Source organism: Ascidiella aspersa, chromosome 4 (genome assembly GCF_963924565.1).
Source record: "Ascidiella aspersa chromosome 4, kaAscAspe10.2, whole genome shotgun sequence".
In the NCBI taxonomy this organism is placed as follows: Eukaryota; Metazoa; Chordata; class Ascidiacea; order Phlebobranchia; family Ascidiidae; genus Ascidiella; species Ascidiella aspersa.
In genome coordinates, this window is record NC_139450.1 from 11,578,785 (window position 1) to 11,598,622 (window position 19,838).

Consider the following 19,838-nt stretch of genomic DNA (forward strand, 5'->3'; position numbering starts at 1 on the left):
AAATGCTTCAACTGAACTTGCTTTAGTTTTAATTTTATAAAGATCGTATGTGTTATTTGTTTTAAATATTTACAATAACTTTACCAACTTCAAAGGCAGAAACTATAGTTTGCTGCTAATTACCCTAAGTTGGTTTGATTAATAGCACTTCACTGAACTATTATATTGCTTTCCCGAATTATTTCTGAAAAAAATAAAATATGGCCTTATTTAACTAAATGTGCATTGATGTATACATAATTTGTTTTTTCTAGCAAATGAAAAGTCAATTAAAATTGTGGAGCAACCGACTTATGGATACTTTACATCAGCAGCAGAAAATGACATGGATGAAACAGTATGTACAAACAGTATATATAGCATTTTAAATAGTTTAAACAGCTATGTATACACTATGCACGGATCTGTAATGTAGCGTGATAATGATTTGCAAAGCCAAAAAGATCGAGTAGATTGGCAGCATCTTGATTAAGACTGTGAAGCAAACTGAAGATGATACAATTTCATATCTACTCAACCTTTTTAGCTTTGCAATTCAATATCAAAATTAACAGCTATAAATTTGTACTATATTGTCCAGCAATTTCATTTTCAAAATTTTAAACAGGCATCAACAATGACACCACCTTTTCCCAAAACCCCTGACACTCGCATCAATTTACCAACCACCAGCGATCCAGACTGCATGCGTTTTGCTGGCTTCCCCTGGCACTCACTTACCGGCACAGATCGGCATGTTTTGGCTTCAACCGGTGCCTCGCTTTGTTCTCCCAGTACTCATCTCGTCAGAAATGCTTGTGCTTTTCTGCTGGATGTGATTTTTCGTGACTTCCCCCCGGAAATATTTCTACAAAGACCGAGCATTGTTCAGGTGACGTCATATATGATAAAATAAGCATATGTTATAGGTAAATTTAGTCGACGTCCTGGCATTCCAATGTCTACTTGGCCCCATCAAGCCTGTTGACTCCAGTGTTACCCTGGCAACACACATTTGCAATCATGATAAGTGTAATTTGGTAAAAGATAAGAAACTCATATTGTTTACAATTTTATTACATTATATATACTAAAGTAACTTTTGGGTAAAATTATTTACTTACTATTAAAGAGACTGTTTATTATATTCCCACTTCTAATGTAGCATTGTCCATTTGACTGTTTTAATACAATTGTGAAGCTACATATTAATAAAATACTATATAATATCATGTCAAATACCCTATTCAGAGTATAAGTTTGTCTGTACATTTTTCCTTTGCTTGCAGACTTTACTAACTTTGATAAGTTCAAGACCTGGCGGTCAGCTCATGACTGGTGCTTTGGACTGTTTGCAGTCACTGGCCATAGGAGTCTTAGCAAGACTTCACTATTTCCAGGATCCTGCCCTGTATTGTCCGCGCCAGGGTGAGTGGTGTTTTGTTTTAAGACTATATATATTAAAATTTTGACTTTTTGTTCTGCCAAGGTAATCATGCTTAGTTTTAATTGTAAATTTTTACGTCCTTATTGACAGATCTTACATAAATAAATCCCTTGGCTTTTCCTTAAAGAATATATGTAAATTATTGGTTGTGCCGTAATCAAATACTTTTAAAAAGTTGATTGGTGACTCGTGACTTATTAGCATAACTTAACCAAGGCTGCAAATATAGTTAGGCTTTTATAAAAATAGACAAAATGATTGATAACAAAATGTTTATTAATAAAATTGATCCACCTGTGATGTATCGTTTGCTGGATTATTATAGGTTGTAGTTTGGTTTTTAAAACAGAGCACCGACCATATTTTATTTTTTTCCTTATGCTGGTTGCTCTGCTCGCTCTGATAAAAATTTTGTTTATATCCAGCTGTGACCATGCCACTTATTAAGGTCCCAAGTATGGTCTTCAACATGGTTTACTAACATTGTAATAACTCTTAATTAAGGAATCACTGCCTTACACGCCTCACTTGTAAAATATGTCCTTAAAATGAAAACAGGCAGTACACAGTGTAGTGGCGTGGCGCTGCTGACTTGCCATTTCGTAAAGGTCTACTCTCGAGAAGTAATTTGCTGTTAACGCTTTAAACCTAATGTGACGCAGGTCTGCCGTTCCATAGCGACAGTCGAAGCGGGACGCGCCTTTCCAGCGTCGATTCCTTCTCGCCGAGCGAGATTGGCTCCAGGGAGGGCGGGGACGGAGCCCTCCGGTTCGAGCGAAGCGTCGGGGACGGAAGGGACGATCATTCGAGCTCTTCTGCCTCTTCTACCCGGGCTAGGTTGGTTCGACCACTTCTGCCGGTGTTAACCCGTTATAGCCGCTCGAAAAAGTCTAATCAATTCGTGTCGGTGGGAATAATGGTTTCACTGCGCAGTTGTCTGCGTATGTTAATCGCATGTTTTTAATTTTATATATAATAGTTATCTCTACTTTTATATATTACTTCATCAATCTCTTGTTTTTTAGCAACAATTTAACGTCTATGATGGGTTTTAATTCCTTGAATTAAAGTGTTTCGTGCTTGATCATGACAATACCTCAATTTAGTAAAAATAAGCCACAATTTTAATTTTTTTACTGCAGCCCTAAAACACAGTTTTCCTAATGGATACTTTTCTAGAATCTGCTTAACTTTGTTCACTTAACCTAGCATATACGTTGTTCCTTCATTCTTTTGCGATTTCATTCACAACTATACCCTTGCTTTGAAACAAAATGAGCCTATACCTAAAAAGCAAAAAAAAGACTAGTTGGTCTCGCAAAACAAAACAATTTCAAAAGTTACAACTTTTCCGCAGTATACAAGGGCTCGGAAGGCAGCAGACGACTGCCTCTCAGTCGCACCTTCCCTTCAATCCCGGCTTCAGCTCGCTCACTTGGAACTCTAGTGACATCGATGATGAGACGGAAAGCAACATCCCGGCACTCAAGCGCTCTCAGATCACCGCTCCTCAGTTTGGCTTGGCCGCTCTAGTCGCCGCCCTGCCATCCACCAAGACGGACAGCCCACGCCTCGCCCTCAGTCTGCTCCAGGTTTGTCCAATTGTTTTCACTTCGAGGTAACTTGTGGTTTAGTTCATTTAATTATATAGTAGTGGTAATGTAAGGTAATTACATAGAACTTTTTTGTCCTGGTCGAACGATGAAGCATTGTGTTTTGGTTTTGGACGAACATAGTTCTGCAACCAATCACTATTTTTTTCTTAAATATAAAACCGTGTACTCGTGCGTACAACTGTAATCTGCCAATGTTAACGGTACAACACATATAGATTTTTACACAAAAGTACTGTCAGTCTCCTGCTTTACGACTAAGTTTGGGGAGCTCAGTTGGTAAAAGCACAGCGCCGACATGGCAAGAATCTTGAGTTAAAATATTATCACAAGCTAGTGTTTCTAGCCTTGCAAGGAGTTCTTTGGTGTGCCTGGTTTTGGTCAATATCGTTTTTTAACCAATCAACTTAATGACTGTGGAAGAGTACAGTTTGTCATCACAATAATAAGTTTAGTTACCCAAAATAACCATTTTCCTATTTATTCAGGCCTGCAGTCCGCTGGTGAACCTCGTGTGCAGAACAATTAAGGCTGACAAGCTTTGGACGGACAGGTCGGCTGCGGCGCAAAGTTTGGTAAGGCTCATTTTTCTTTAAATCACTTTGTGTTTGTAAGTATTTATTTTAATTAATGACATTTTGAGCCCATTTTTTGTGTTTTTATGTTTAATGCCGACATACACCGTATTTAATACGTATGTGCACTTTTAACTTTGGTTTAACTTTGAGTAATATAAAAAAGACGCGCTGACCAACGCAGACCTGTCCTATATAAAATGCAAACTTAAAAGCACCAAGTTTTCCGTACATCTTATAACGTTTAATAGGGGTTTTCGGTGTCATTTTAATATCATATTTTTGCAATGTCGAACCAGCTATCGCCGTTTCGTCGCCGTACCTAAAATTGCTTCTCGTTTGTAATTACCCCCTCATTTTAACACAATCAAATGCCCTTCCAGCAAACGCAAGCTCGCCAGCTGTTCGAGATAGCGGGTCTTTCTGCGTTGTACCACTACAACATGGGAGACGCCGTCGTTACCGGGCGTGATGACGTGGCGTGCTCTGATTGGGTGGACAAGCTTTGGACCGGCAGCGAGGTACAAAATCATCGTCTGGTTTTTAACGGGATCGTAGCGCTGCTGATGAAATTGCTCAAAGGAGTTCTGCCTTTGGAAACGGTATGTGTTTCATTTATTTTAATATAGAAAAACCTTGAGTTGGTGCAAATGGAATTAGAAATGTAAATATTTTTCGCTGTTAACATTAATGAAAATAAATACCTAAAATAACACACAAAAATGTTTTCAAAAAAATGACTTTCCCGCCAATTTTACGGTAACCGCGATCATTGACCATTTTTACATGAAAATCATATTAAACTGTAAAAAATACACCTAGAAAACGGGACACCGATTCTTTCACAGTTTACCTAAAAGTTGCAGCCAGCGAATCCTTTTTAGGTGGGTATGTTTTCAGTCCAATATAACTAGTAAAGTGGCCACTTTAAAACCGTGGTGCCTTCTTCGACACGGCTTTTTAAAACACACAAGCCGGTATCGTTGTGTCAAAATACTAAATTTAAATCGCTTTTTTGCAACTTTGCCAGTTTACGGTCGCTTCAAATAACACAAGAACTAACTCTTGTAAAACGAGTAAAAACATTTAGTTTTTGTGTTATTTCACTGATGTAAACTGATACGTTAAAATGGAAGACAGCTGGTTTCAGGCGGATTACAATCGCAATGTCAAGTTTTCAATAAAAAACGCGTTTTTACCATTGCTTTTTAAAACGCAGCGTTGTGTCAAAACTACTAAATATACATCGATTGAATGTTAAACTCATTATACACACGTTACATGGCAGGCCTCGCTTGAAGTGAAGAGCAGCTTGGGCCGCGCTCTTTACGTGATCGCGTGCGACGAGTGTCTTCGGCTCTCCTCCCCGGAGCAAAGCGATCTCGCCCTCTCCTACCTGGAACAGTGCAGTCCGGAGAGATGGGATGCTGTGAGACGCACGCGTAAGGTGGTCGACTCCTTTAGTCACTCGCACGCCTTCCTCAAAGAATATCAGGTGAGTCGAGCCTTTTTAATTAGTGGTGATGGCGGATTTTGCGCTCTTTTAGGAAGCTGGTGTAGAGTTTATTTGGTGCGCCACGGGCACCTGTGTAGTATACCGTAACCAGCCGTTTAAGTTGCCTGTTGATAAGTTTCTTTTAATCTATATAGAGAAATCACGTGGCACTATATTGAATTCTCGACACGCCTTCGCAAAATATAAATGAAAACAATTAAAATGCACGTAAAAGCACAAGCGCAAGGAAAAGATTATTAATCTATAGTAAGACTGTTTTAGCTTAGTAGTTACATTTTGGTCATCGAAGTGTGATTGTGTGGCTTTTTTATTTGAGGTGGAGTGAAAAGAAAATCGGCGATCGGACATACAATTAAAGACATCTACTTAATTTCACTTGTCCTCTTTTGTGAATTTAAATTTGCACTTAAGATAACATGGAAGTTGATATTGTAGTTCTAGACCTTTTCACCCTTACTTACTAACTTACAATTTAAATCTCTTGCTTACAATGTAAAAAGTCTGTATTCGGTAACTTCTGCCTGCAGGATACCAGTGGTGATGTGATCAGCGTTGAGATGATGGAAATGGCGGAGAGTGGGTTGGACGCTTTACCTTACCGTTGTGACGTGCCGTTTATCCGCATGGTGGTGCAATCCATTTCTCGCGTCTTCCTCGAAATTCCGGGCAATTCGGAAGGTGGGAAGACTTTCTGAATTTAGAGAATTTGAATTAACCTATAGTAGAAGAAATTATTGCATTGTAGGAATTTCTTTTTACGTTCTGTACGGCATAACTAAGATTTCGAACTTTTTAAAAAGTGCTTGCAATCGAATGTGTCTAAAACTCTAAGAAGTGGAAGCAAACGAACGCGAAATTGAGCAGGCTATAAACATTGCCAGCATTGTAACTTAAATCGCATATTACTATATATATTTTTAAACTTCTTTATAACAACGCATACGTAATGTTTAAAACGTTGCTAAACTCATCTTAACACGAAATCATTTTTGTTCGGTCAGGTCAGATACTATTACATTTTTAAAAATGTTTCATAATTTACGACTTTGATCTTGTAACGAAAAAAACCTCATTAAGCACTGATAACCGGTTTGAAGGTAACCTGACGCATTTAAAAACGTTATTTGCTGCAAATGACTGTTTGAAACCAAAAAATTAAGCCAGTGCTTATTTACACAACAGTTGTTATCCAGACTGCTGGGCAGCCACTGTAAAAGAGCTTCACCTCCAGCGCAAAACGTACAAAATGTTATTCACTTCGATATGGGCTTTAACAATTATCTTACTGTTTTAATCATTCTCACGGAAATTGTTTTTTGTCACAGAAACGAACCAGTTGCAGAGCTCTTCGAAGCGAGTCCTGCTACAGCTGCTGGCCCACCCCCTGGTCAAGGTTCGCAGGTCGGCCTACGAGCAGTGCCTTGAGATTGTGCGTGGCGCTGTTAACGTGGCGGCCGCCGCCGAGAACCCGGGACACACAACGAGCCACGCTTGCCGGTATGTATTTGCGAATGGTAGCGATCGGGCTAAAATAAAGTGTTTTTTAAGCCGTAATTTGTAGGTTGTTTGTTTCGGTCAAAGTCAAGTCGGAAGGTTTTCTTGATTCAGTTATTTTTTTTCAGAAAGATTGAAAAATTGTGCTGTAAGTTTATTTTCTTTGAAAATTGGGTTTGTGAGTTTTCTTGCTCCTAATAGCGCTAGAATTTTCGTATATTTTGACCTATAATTATATAGAAAAGATTGCAGCGTATTCTATCTCCGATAAAAAAAATAAATGATGCCGCTGGAACACCTTATTACCCTAGCTTTTCTAGTTGAATTTATAAAAATTACAAAATAGATTATACAAAACTGTTCTGTTTTCCAGCTGCTTAACGTCAAACAGTGTGTACGTACAAGTCTTACTTTATTTGAAGCCTAATACTATTTCGCTAAACCTTTTCAACGCCAGATTTCTGCTGGACTCAGAAGTCTTGTACGAGCTCTGCTGCCACGGATTGGGCGACTCGTCACGCTTAGTTTCACACCCGGCTCAGGAAATGATCGCGCTCCTCTTGCAAGGACGCCTCCTGGTGGCCGAAAGCGTGTGGAAAGATTTTTGTCAAGCTGTTAAACCTATATTGCCGGCACTACAGGCAAGAAATACAAGTATTATGCAGTGTGCTGTTGGTTTTTAGACGATAACGACTTCATACTCAGTAATAAAATCAAACCCGTACAGAGCCGCTACATTGTTTAAATTGATAATATACTTTTCTCAAGACTTGTTTAACTATGTTCACTTAGCATTTTATATAAAATTTTAATTTTTCTGAATATTATGTAATACAGATGCAGTTTTATAATTTTGTTATCCCATAATTTTTATGCAAGAATCCCCCTCAATGTTTCGCACAGACTTTTCCTAAATTTTAAACTCCTAAACTAGTTCTTTTTTGTTGTTACAAAACGAATACGATATTCGGATTGCGTTATCAGTAGTGTGATTATTTTTTGACTTGTCGAAAAAAGTCAAAATTTTGTTAAAAAGGTTAATTTTTGTCAAAAATCAAAATTTGTAAAAGTTTTAATTTTTTTTGTCAAAATTTTAATTTTGTATAGGTTAAAAATAATCGCCCTAGTTATCAGTGACTGAAAACGAAACGGACATGTTTTTTTTATGATTGTTATAACGAGATTAAACTCTGATTTATCCAACATACGCACGCAGGCCTACACGGGTGAAACCGAGGTGCTACGCTCGGCCATCAGCCAGTTCATCTCCCCCAACGAGCTCGCCAACACCGCCGGAAGTGACGTGGAGTTGGACAGCGCTGGCGGAAGTGACGACACCGAGTGCATTCGGGCGTGTCTCCGTGCGCTCATGCTCAAGCACAGGGCGTCCCGAGGTGCATCGGCGGCTCGACTGCAGCAACTGGTGACGGGCAGTGACAGCCTTGCACGTATATCAGGTTCGATGCAAATCTAGGTTTTCCCAGTTTCCCGGGCAACTTCGTAAAACGTAAGAAAAAGGTTATTTTCCATGTCGTCACGCTCATAACCAAAGTGCTTAAGTTATTATTTTAGATTTTTTGCTTAAGTCACTGCTTGTTACCCTCCCCATCGATAGAAAAAGTACCTAGGTCATTTTCTATGGATGAGCGCATGCGCATGTGCAAACAAATGACGAAAACAGAGAACTGTCTTTTTCTCAACTGGTTTAAGTATTTCGCTCTTTACGTGTTTACGACGAGGCTAACACGAGTTTTATAATACGGAAAGTTAGAAATGCATATCGGAATCGAAAGGTAAACGCTGTACAGCTTTTTTGTCGATTGTTAAATATGCTACGAACAACCCCTCTTGTTTGAGAAATTAGCAAATAACAGTCAACGGAGTATTTGACGAACAATTAGTACTAGTTTCTTTGGCATATCTTCTGTTTCAAGTATCAGGAGAAATTTTGTTTAAAAATAGCAGTGTTATAAATACAGATATACCGATATATCGGTATCGCTATGTTGCGAAAAATGAGTTTAGCAAATATTAGCAGATAGACCGAAATGTTATTTGTATTTTATTTTAATTGATTAAAATTTTGACAATATTTCAGGTAAAAAAATCGAATTCGGTATCTGGTATCAGTTGGGAAAAACGTAAAGATCCTAAAAACGTGATATCGGTCGATCTCTAGTTGTAAACAAATTATTTCGAAATAACTTAGGGTATAGTGGAATTATTTTTGAAAAGGCTGCAGTCAAAGTCAACTATTTAAAAACAAAAACAAGTCAGGACCCAGTCAAGTCATTGTTGAAGCAAGTCAAATCACTCGTATAAATGTAAAAGGACAAACTAATAAAATTGGCAAACTCGTCCGATTATGAACAATCACTCACCTGAAAAAATATATATATAATTTGTGGCAATCTAATAGTTTTTCGTGCAAAAAGTGAGGTTAATTTTATAATAAAATGTTTGATGAAAACACTTAATTTCAACCAAAGTCATTTGACTCAATGACTTAGTCCAAGTTAATCATTTGTCTAAAAGGTCAAGTCTTTTTCACAAAACGACTTAAATTAAGTTAAGCTATTGAATAACAGTGACTTATGTGCACTAATTCATTACAACGCTGGAAACTAATTAAATTTTAAAAACACTGTAAATCGTATGAAATGTCCTATTTTGAAAAAAAAAAAACTTAGTAACTAAAATAGTTCACTGGTCAACAAAAAAAATTTGGCATGGAAGGTAAACCGATTTTGGAGTATATCAGGGGCGCTGAGCTCGAAAATGCCATTAGTTTTTGCAAATTGGCTCTAGTTTTTAAGATATTGCCGAATTTAGGTGTTTTCGTACCTTTAAATGGGGGAGGGGGGGGGCTTTGAAAGGGTCACAAGAATGAGCAAAAGATAAAGACACAATGTGATTAGCTAGATGAAGAAGTGCTACATAAATCTATTTTTTTCACATATTTAACACAAAAACTGCCTCATTTATTCGTATTTTCATCAGACTCTCCTAACATGTTGCAATTTGTGAGACTAAGCTTCTGTCCACCAGTATGCCTAAGCCCACACAAGAAAAACGACAATTTGTGAAAAAAAAAACAGTTTAAATGAACATATCTCCATGCACAAGCTGTTCACATATATAGGCCCTTACTTTTTAATCCAGTGTTGAACAGTGACCCGACTATCCCAGTAACAAATAAAGCAGGGATACTTGGTGTAGGCGCCTTAATGTCCTAAGAGAAAGTTGACCATTTTCAAATCAACGCATATCTTTCAGTTATTCACACTATAAGAAATTCTCCAGGAGCATCTTTACTCTTTGGTAGAAGGGTAGTGCTCCTTTGAAACGACTAAGTGGCCAATTGGAACACAGGCAAACTTATTTCCGTTGTGAAGTAGCACACATGTCAAACTTCTTGGAGGAGTAAGTCCTTCGATGTTATTACAGTACAGAAAAAATCTTTTTAGGATAAAAATTGCATTAACATTTCTTCTCTGACCCGGTAAAACGTCATGTTTGTTGCCGAATCAAGAATGTTACGGAGGCAGGACTTCGGACGCTTCTTTAGATAAATCTAAATCACGAACTAGGTCGTTTAGCTGATCTTAAGTAAAAGGCTTCGGCTTTATGGTAGAGAGAAAGTAATCTAATGCCTGTTTTACCTCCCAAGCGAGACATTTGTACCAGACATCTCAACATTAAGGCAAAATTAAATAGCTGCTTCACATGGCTTCAGCTTTTATTAACTCATGTTACCCACTAGCATACATTTTTTATGGTATGTAAGAAAAAGCAATATCTCCAAAACTAGAGCCAACTCAGCACAAGTAGAGCCAACTCAGCACAATTTTCGGACTCGGAGCCTATACCCCTAAATCGATCTAATATATCATGCCTTTTGAAAAAAAAAATTTTTGTTGGCCTTTGTAATATACAAGTAATTTAATATTGCCGTCTCACCATAGCCTATACTACAATACAATATAATAAAAATAAGTTTTTTTGGTATATATTTGTAATAATTCAACAACAAATATATACCAGAAGAACTTATTTTTGTTATACTATGCCTGGTAACAACAGCATATTTACTAAAATACAATTGTGATTGCTAAACACTTAGGACTTACCGACCTCCTCGTGGTCGACACTCCTCTCTCCCTTGTGCCGCGAGACGAAGCCGAGTGCTTCCGCATCCGAAGATCGATCTTCCAGGAGGAGGCAGTGCTCCGGATGCTCTCGGTCTTCCGCTCCAGCGACACAGAGCAATCGGTGCGCATCGGAGCACTCCGGCAGCTGGCCACGATGCTGGATGACCCCGCTCTTCACTCTTCATTCCTCCAGAGCGGAGGACTCGACTCGATCGTGGAAAAGCTAAAGGAGCTGGCGGCGCGCGACGTTCAGGTCCTAACGGAGGACGGGAAGACGGCGGTGGCCGCTTGCATCCTTACTCTCAAGTTGCTTCTCCGTCGTGACGCAACCTCTAGAGGTCATTTGTCACGTGATAGAAGCCTCCTCCTTGTTCTTCTCCGAGCCTCCGCTCTCTGTCGCCTCTCAGTGTCCGCACTCGCTGATGTTGTGGTGGTCATCGGACTCCTCGTCTTCCACGAGTGCCTCCGGGAGTACGCGAGGAGCGACTTCGGAGCGAAGAGCGGATCAGACGGAAGCGGCAGTGAAACGGTCGAGCTCAGCTTGCCGTCGGCAATTGTTGCAAGATATCAGGTGAACACAATGCTCATAGTTGTAAATTACCTTTTCTCAGTATTTTGAGGCAAGTGCTTTCGTAGGCTTTTATTGATTTAAATTTAAACAGTCGTTTGTTTATCACTTTTATCGGAATTGCACTTTTATAAATTTGGCCATTGTTATAAATTAGGTTAGGAAGCAAAATTTTTGTATTTAACTTTATTTCAAATCGTTCAGTTTTACGCTTTTTCATGTTGAATTAATTGAAGTCTGTTTTGTGTAGCCCTAAAAATATTTTTCAAAAATTGTGTAGGCCTAAAGATATATTTTTTTAAGATATTTTTTCTTTGCTTAGTTTTACTCGCCCAAAAAGAGCAAAATGGCAAAACAGTCCTTTCGCGTTATCTGAACGCGACTTAAAGTTTACTTCTAACAAATCGCTAAACACTAAACTCAAACCCTACTACAGATCCCGTTTCTTTGCCCGACCCATCACGCGGTCAGCGTCCATCGTCAGCTGGTCTGTCCCCCCTCGCCCACGTGTGACCCCCTAACCGCCGGACCCCCGGCCAGCGCGCTGCGCATTGGTTGGCACCTGGCCAGATGCGACGATGACGTAGTCAAACTGTTGCGGGAGTCTCGCACGAAGGACGAAGGCAAGCGAGGTAAGTACTGACTTTACTTATTACTTTTAGGCGACATTTTTGCAGAGTTTTTATAAAGAAGAGTTTTTATAATTCAATGAGCTCAGCTTTAGTTTTTTTTTGTCAAAGGATTACCAAAATATTTATAATTGGAGCGATTATATTTTGACGTACAAAATTGCTTGCTCCTAGAAATTTACCAAGTAAATGGTTTAGTTAAAATACAGGTTAGGAAAAACGGCAAAAACTTACTTTCCAGCATATTTTGAAATAGGATTTCATTGCAATTAACTGAATTCCTATTTCAAAATATACTATGTGTTAAGTTTTTGCCTTATTAACGAAAAACGTAACGCGTAAAACTATGAACAAGTTATTAACAAAGACAACGCATACGTCATACGCGGCAACACAACCTCTAGACAGCAACTATGTGCATTTTGTTATAGATTTTGACAAACGAGTATAACTTGCTATTTATACTAATGTGTTATATGATGTAAACCCTTTAATTTCCACCAATCCAACTATCACGTAAGCGCAGAGCTATTAATAATCTCTCGCTTGCGGAACGAAACACCGGTCGTTTTGGTAAAATGACTTGACTTGACTTAAGTCATTGAGTCAATTGACTTTGGTTAAAATAAAGTTTTTTCACTAACTATTTTATTATAAAATTGAGCTATTCATCGTAAGTTTCGCACATAAAAACCATTAGATTGCTACATGTTGTTTATTTGTTATTTTTTAGTTGAATTATTGCTTATAATCGGACGAGTTTACCTATTTTGATGGATTGTCGTTTTATTATTATATTAGTGATTTAACTTGGAGATGACTTACTGTATCAGCTGTAATATGACTTTACTGGGACTTGACTTGTTATTTTTTTAAATACTTGACTTGGATTCAATTTATTTCACAAATGACTCGACTTAAGTCATTTTAAACTTGTTTTAAAAAAAATCATTTTAAACTTTTTTTTTTTTTTTTGACTTGTTTACAACACTGCGTTGTTTAAACCCAGCTCCTTCGGACGAAATCGTCGACCTCCGTCTCACAGAAGCCGATCGCATCTCGCTCGAGTTCTGCAATCCGATCAGCGCCGCCTCCTCCCTCCTGTTCCTCGTCTCCTCCTCCCGCTCTCACTCCTCCGCCTCACACGCCTTCACGCTCTTCCGCCTGGCCGCCATGACGTCACACGCGTCGCTGCCCCTCGTCAGGGCGCTGTTGACCGCCGAGGGCCAGATGTGGAAAGATGCGTTTGTTAAGTTCCTCCAGGTATTGCTTCGTTGTGACCTACACTGTTTAAGCAGACTTGGACAACTAGATAATTCTAGTTTTCTAATTTAATGAATTAGAGCAAAATGCGGCTAATTCTAATTCTAATTTGCAAATTTGCAAATTGCTTGTTTGCTCTTATTCTAGTTCTAATCTAATTCGGGATTTTACCAAAAATCCTACTTTGTCCAACGACGTTTTTAGTCCCTTAGTGAAAACAAAGAATTTGAATTCAAACTCTTTGGTTGAAACAAAATTTTCACGGACTAAAATTCATATGCTATGCTAAAATGCTTAAAAATTAGCACACACATGATTGACATGCACATTCCTATTAAAATACTTCTCGATTTACTGAAATTGATTGTGAATAATAAAATGTAATTTTAGTTTAAATTCTAGTTTAAATTCGTTTTTTTAAGAATTCGGTAATTCTAATCTAATTTGAGAAAACTCAAAATGATCTAATTTTAATTCTAATCTAATTTTAAAAAGCTAAAATAAATCTAGTTGTCCAAGTCTGTGTGTAAGTTCTTGGAATTAAAACCTCTTTGTTGTTTAGATAAAACTAGTCTGTTTGTATGGTTGTTGTTTTGGAAAAAAAGTGAACTAGAACGAAATTTAAATGCGATTTCCTATTTTTATTTTTTGACAAGCGAACTTTATCAGGTTTATAGTCGTTACGATTTGTTTTCAGTTTTACCACCAATAAATGTTTTTTTTAATTTAAGAATAAGGTCGATTGTTACCTATTAAAAAAACGTCTTACATTTGTACTTTCTTAATGGAGAAGAGACAGACAACTGAAATCAAACCAAACTAGAACTAAGCTAATTCAACGCAGCAGAACAAGCACCAAAATCGCCAAGCCCAGTCAAACGCTTGACCCTCGCATAAAATTACCTCAAGTCACGACACCAACCGCCTGTTGCTTCAGGTTCTACCAACCTGCTACGAGGACGAGCTTCTGTTGGCCAACCTAACGTCGCTTCTCGACCAAATACTGGCGATCGTCGAGAGCCAGACCACCGACGAGCTGGACGGTTTCGCGGTGACGCTGCTCGACTGGCTGCTGCAAAAGTGCTTGCTCACGTCAACCAGCAAGACCCAGCAGTTTCTCGAGAACGTCGGCAGCCCCCTGTTGCGAGCTTTAGAGTCCTCCGAGCCCCAACCGGAACCGGCAGCCACCCCTGGTTCGGCGGCACCCGGCGCCTCTGACCACCGCATGTCTTCGGTGACCGTTCGCCGGCAATTGTGCAAGGTCATACTCTCGCTCCTGTCCCGCATGTCGCGCATGATCCTTCGCGCGCCGAACATCGAAAACGAGGTGAGATTTCGTGACTTTGGTGCGTGGCAAAAAATAATAGTTCAAGTAGCGAAATGTTAAACTGTAATCAAAAACAGTGGTCAAAACTGTTCGACTTATGTTACATGATTACATTTGATTGAATTTTATGTTAAATGACTTATTTTAAAATGATTTAGATTAGATTGAATTTAGCTTGAACGTACAACGCATACGATATGGCGTCACTGTCAAACTGACAATTTACCGTTTTCTGTTGCATTTGCAGTTGATCGAAATAAACGTAAAAGGCAAAATTAATTCGCAATCTAAAAGGCAAAATAAATCGCACTACTTTTCAGAGGTTGTAGTTACACTTAGAATAAATATCAATCGCTATACAAGTCTAGTTAACAAAAAACAGTTTGTTCGAGCGCAAAGTGTCATGATTTAAGTAACCTAAGTCATGCACAACAACAGACAATCGCTCGTTTTCACCGCGAACTTCGAACCGTGCTCTTGGTGCGACTTCGACTGGCCGACGCCCCGCAGTTCTATGACCTTCCCTCCATGGAGGTCACCTTGGAGTGCCTGGTCCACGTAAGCGCCACTCTGATTGGCCAGGGCCGTCACACATCGCTGGAGGCCACCGACCGTGTACTAATGCAGCAATTGCTGGGAACGTTGCTCGAGGTATCTTTGAACTGACTGTTCTTTAAACTGAGATTGGGCCAACCAAACTTAATTGGTGTTTGCTTTTTTCCAGTTTTATGTACGCTGTGTTTCGCATTTAGTTTTGCTTGTTAAACAAAATTCGCCTTCCGATGATAGTATTGTCCTAGTTTGACTTTTTGTAGACTTTGAAACTACAAATATCTTAAGCTGCTTGTCTGGTATGTTCTCGCCTTTAGTTGCAATTCTATTGCCTTGAAGAATATAGCCCGAATAGGTGATCGAAACGTTGGCACTTTAATAAAATTTTGCTGGAAGAACAATTGTACGATTGAAGCAATGCCCGGCTGCAACAGCATATTCATATATCTCAAGCTATTTTACAAAGTAAAGAATCCTTTTAGCGGAGACGAATATGAAAGTGCTGTAATATCCTGTATTTAAATTTATTCAGGCAAGGCCAAAGTACTGTAAGGCAACCTCTTGTTTCCACAGATCGTCTCGGCTTTCCACATTGGTAGTGGAGCGAGCAGTCTCTCCTACATGGGCAAGGGCGTGAGCAGGTGCGCCACCCAGTGTATACTTCACCTGGCAAGAGAAATGGCGAAGTTCGGCATCACGGTAAGCTGGTTGAATAATGGATATATTCGGGCAAAGACAACAGAACGATAAAATTTATCACATAATTTAGCCCTGTTTTTCAATTATGCCTTCATAATTTTTATATCGAGGCAGTAAATCAACTTATTTTACTAATGTGGGCATCACTAAATTGGCGCATAGCTACAAGCAAACGTATCCTTTCTCCTACGTTCGGCTCACACCGATCTTAATACTTGCCTTGAAAAACTGACTATTGCGAATGTAATTATTTTGTTGTCGTTTCCCAGCTGAACGATGCGTAACTACATAATATACAATAAGTTATAAACATTTTTAAGCGATAGTACACTGCTGAAACTCCATGAAAAAACTTCTGCACATCCAGTACAATCCTTATTCCTCACAGGATTGGTCGAACCTTCTCGAATACGCCGTGCCCTCCCAGGCTCCCGACCGCCACCACGCGGTCACCGAGGCGCCCGGGCTGGAGTGGCTGATCCCCTTGTGGTCTGCCCGTGACCCCAGGACCCGCTTTGCCGGCCTGGCCATTGCTACTGCCGTTTCCACCACTCGGAAGGGCTGCCTGGCCTTAGCTAACGGATTCCAGCGCTACCCCGGCGGTCTATGGAACACGGTACGCTATGCCTGTCACTCAAGTTGAGCAGCGTAAGGCGGATCACACTTCCTTTGACAGATCCCCTTGTTTCATTATATGCGTTCACGTTAGTAGACGTATCGCGCGCTGCTTAACCGCATTTATAAGCACCTCAGTTCTGTTGTTACATGTTTGTCTAAAAGAGCAACGAAATGCAAGAAATCAAAATCTGTTTTAGAAAAAAAAAGTAAAAAATTGCCGTAAATATTCACAACAGTATTCCGAAGTTTCATCTTAATTTTCTAGAGAGTGGGTTAACCGTTTTAGTGTATGTATTTTTTTTACTCTTATTAGTTCAGATTTTTTGGTACTTTTTACAGCCCTAAAAAATAATCCGTATAGTTTTATTGTATTACATATTAAAGCACGATACATGTTAAATAGTTTAAATAAAAGATTTCCTAGAAAAGGTCATTTTTTCTCCGCCTGTAATCCATTCCTGAGATCGTTTAATGAACCCATTGTCGCGCTACTTTACTTTAAAGATCTATTTTGAACAAAACAGTATTTCGCCTACATCGCGCTAAGTGAGTCGTACCTACTTTCCCTCGTCAGGCGCTATGTGTTTTCCTGGATCACTCTGAATGCAGCCTGGTGAGGGAGCAATCGTGTCTTCTGCTCTGCAACATGCTCTCACACCCCTTCCAGGAGCCGCCCGAATCGCCCTCCAGCGAAATGGTTTGGCAGGTTCGACGATTTTTTTTCAATAGTCATAAGTGGCAACGCGTCATTCTGCTTTGGTGGACAATTGGTTACTAAATTAAATATAAAGGCTTCTTAATGTTTGCTAAATTTTCCGTACACGTAAAAAGTGCTTTACTGTTTCGCGTTGGCGACGCTCCTAAAATTATAAAACGATGCCATTTTTATATGACGTTACTTTATAGGGATTGACGTCACATTTTAGTGCTCTATATGAGTCCAATACAAAAAGTTGTCCTCGTTAACAGTAAAAGAATGCTGACGAAAGGCAAAAATTATTTACTAATATAATAATGTTTTGTTAATATGGTTTGTTTGCTTATAAAAAGTTCAGTAAAGAAACTTGCGTCACCAAAAAGCTTTTCTATTTTACTTACGCTCAGTATTTGGGTCGCTTAAATATGATCTGAATTATATTTAGTTGTTAAAAACAATTGCTTATTTTAATGAGGTTTTTAAATTCCACCTCTTCCGGAAAAAGTGACATTTCCATTTTCCACCATTTGTGGCAAAGCTTTGTTTTTTCTGGATATTGGATTAAATATATCTGTTATACATTGAAAAGTAGTTTTCAACCAAAGTATAAAAAACAGTCAACTGGCCAATTATAGACTAAAGCTTTAGCTAAACTTTTTCAACCAGGGTCCCGTGGTCCAGGACGAAGCCACCGGCTCCACCCTAGTCGGCCTTCCCGCGCTCGCCGCACTCTTACGTCACGCACACGTCAGCGATCACGTCATGCTTCTGCTTTCCCACTATCACCCCGATCACGTGGTCAGGTCGCCCGGAACATCTTCGAGCGGCGCGCAGCGGAATGCGAGGCAAGAAGGCGGCGTCTCCATGGACTCCGTGGCCGGTAATTGCTTACAGCTTTACCGATAAATTTTGGAGCATAATGGTTGGAGGTTCTAGTGAGACGTAATAAGAACATCAAAGCTCATACAGAAGTAGGTATCACTTTGAACATTTCGAAAAAAAACTTTATACATCAGATGTTGAAAATAAATATAGAGTTATTCGAAACTTTCAAAATGATACCTTCTGTATGGGCTTTGATTTTCTTATTACGGTTCACGGATGTTTGCCTTATTTTTGCTGAATGTTGGGCTCTTGCGTCAAAACCTATGCGTTAAGCAATTCATTGCGCTAAAGATAACGTCCATGTTTTGTTATTACGGCGCTTGATCTTAGTGTTGTTTTTTTAGTGGAAAATGACTTCCTATAACTTAATTACATTTCCTATGACTTAATTACATTTTCTTAATGTTTTAACCTCTTGAGTCGCAAAATGTTGTGGTTAGGTGATTCAATAAATCATTGTTTTAGTAAAACATATTACGTTGACTGACAAAACACACCATCAGGTTACGAGTTTTTAACATAGCAAGTCAAATTTAAGCCAAGCCATCTACTCGTCACTGTTTTTTAACATTAGCGGATTTAAACTGTTAAACGATATCGTCCTAATCCAGGATCAAACACAGCCGAGAGTGTGCGTTCAAGCGCGACACCACTTACTCAGCCAAGCATGTCGAACGTCTTTCAATCCCTGTCGTCTGCCAACAAGGTGAGTATTACTTGACCGTTTCATCAGTTATTGCTTATACGTTTCCTAATTTTGTATTTTTTTTTCTTCAGGACACGTTCGTGTCAAATGTGACGTCACCACACCCCCACTCGTCAGGTTAGTACTAGTAAAGATTTTTATTTTTGAATGCTTTAGATGTTTTTCCGTTGTTAACCCTTTAAAACTCAACTACTTTTTTAAATAATGTTCTCACTCTTATATCTCTTAGGATTTTGCTGTGTTACAGTAAACAATTAGTTACCTCACGAAGATTCTTGGCTCTATGTCCTCATACAATTGTTTTCTTTTAGATTTTTAACCATTGCTTTGGTTGGTGGAAAATGGTATTTCTGACGTGTTGCTGAATTAATTTTAAAATTGAAAGATAAATAATGAAACGACCCCGAATTTAGAGTAATTCTAACATATCCACATCTTAAAAAAGAAAAAATCTGTATTGCTGTTGGAGCATTTGATTGTACAGGTAACCTACAAGATGTTAACAATACCCGAAGGAATATAAAAATGGCCTCTGTTATCGTCCCTTGTATTAAATTTGTATTTGTAAGCCCAAAGCAGGATGCATATACGTTGAAAGCGAAACAAATAACATTATTATTGCGTACACCAGAGGTTCTCCGGACAGTGATAGCGTTTCGTATCCACTACAAAAGGATGTTTCATTTAACAAACAAATAAGCAATTCGGCTTCGTTCACGAAGTTTAGTGGAAATTAGTAAAATACCTATTGCTTTGTCCGTCGCAATTGCAACAAACTAATTTTCAAAGGCATCGCAAAAAAAGTTTGCGAACCGCCGGCCTACACCAAAGCTGAAGTGTACAGCTTAACAACCATTAACATTTTCGTTTTTTCCACGTTAATACCTCAGCAACCGCTGAACATCGCCAACCCGCTCAAGTGGGCGTCGCCTCGGCAAACAACTTCCCGTCTTTACCGGATGAGTGGAGGGCGCTTTGTACCCCATCGCTAGTGGGCGCTGTTTGCAAGCTGCTCAGCAACTTGGTGACGCGCATTCCCGACGAAACTGTCAACGCGCTGGTGCAGAAGGACACCATTTTTTGTCTCAACAGGTACGTGATTAGAGGGAAATGTTTGCT

The 19,838-nt window shown here is 39.1% G+C and overlaps 1 protein-coding gene across 1 annotated transcript in view; it reads left to right on the forward strand.

The window, feature by feature from the left end:
• LOC146147854 (rotatin-like) overlaps positions 1 to 19,838 on the forward strand; it is a 29,729-nt gene that overhangs the window by 1,655 nt on the left and 8,236 nt on the right. The window contains exons 4-27 of the mRNA XM_083387171.1: positions 255 to 337; positions 608 to 871; positions 1,269 to 1,407; positions 2,089 to 2,263; positions 2,802 to 3,018; positions 3,528 to 3,614; positions 3,998 to 4,216; positions 4,903 to 5,109; positions 5,658 to 5,808; positions 6,456 to 6,627; positions 7,082 to 7,265; positions 7,841 to 8,081; positions 10,748 to 11,346; positions 11,780 to 11,975; positions 12,982 to 13,235; positions 14,173 to 14,562; positions 15,001 to 15,213; positions 15,688 to 15,813; positions 16,202 to 16,429; positions 17,006 to 17,137; positions 17,795 to 18,008; positions 18,625 to 18,719; positions 18,791 to 18,836; positions 19,610 to 19,811. Coding sequence (XP_083243297.1) covers positions 255 to 337; positions 608 to 871; positions 1,269 to 1,407; positions 2,089 to 2,263; positions 2,802 to 3,018; positions 3,528 to 3,614; positions 3,998 to 4,216; positions 4,903 to 5,109; positions 5,658 to 5,808; positions 6,456 to 6,627; positions 7,082 to 7,265; positions 7,841 to 8,081; positions 10,748 to 11,346; positions 11,780 to 11,975; positions 12,982 to 13,235; positions 14,173 to 14,562; positions 15,001 to 15,213; positions 15,688 to 15,813; positions 16,202 to 16,429; positions 17,006 to 17,137; positions 17,795 to 18,008; positions 18,625 to 18,719; positions 18,791 to 18,836; positions 19,610 to 19,811 — 4,834 coding nt within the window. The remainder of the gene's footprint in view (positions 1 to 254; positions 338 to 607; positions 872 to 1,268; positions 1,408 to 2,088; positions 2,264 to 2,801; positions 3,019 to 3,527; positions 3,615 to 3,997; positions 4,217 to 4,902; positions 5,110 to 5,657; positions 5,809 to 6,455; positions 6,628 to 7,081; positions 7,266 to 7,840; positions 8,082 to 10,747; positions 11,347 to 11,779; positions 11,976 to 12,981; positions 13,236 to 14,172; positions 14,563 to 15,000; positions 15,214 to 15,687; positions 15,814 to 16,201; positions 16,430 to 17,005; positions 17,138 to 17,794; positions 18,009 to 18,624; positions 18,720 to 18,790; positions 18,837 to 19,609; positions 19,812 to 19,838) is intronic.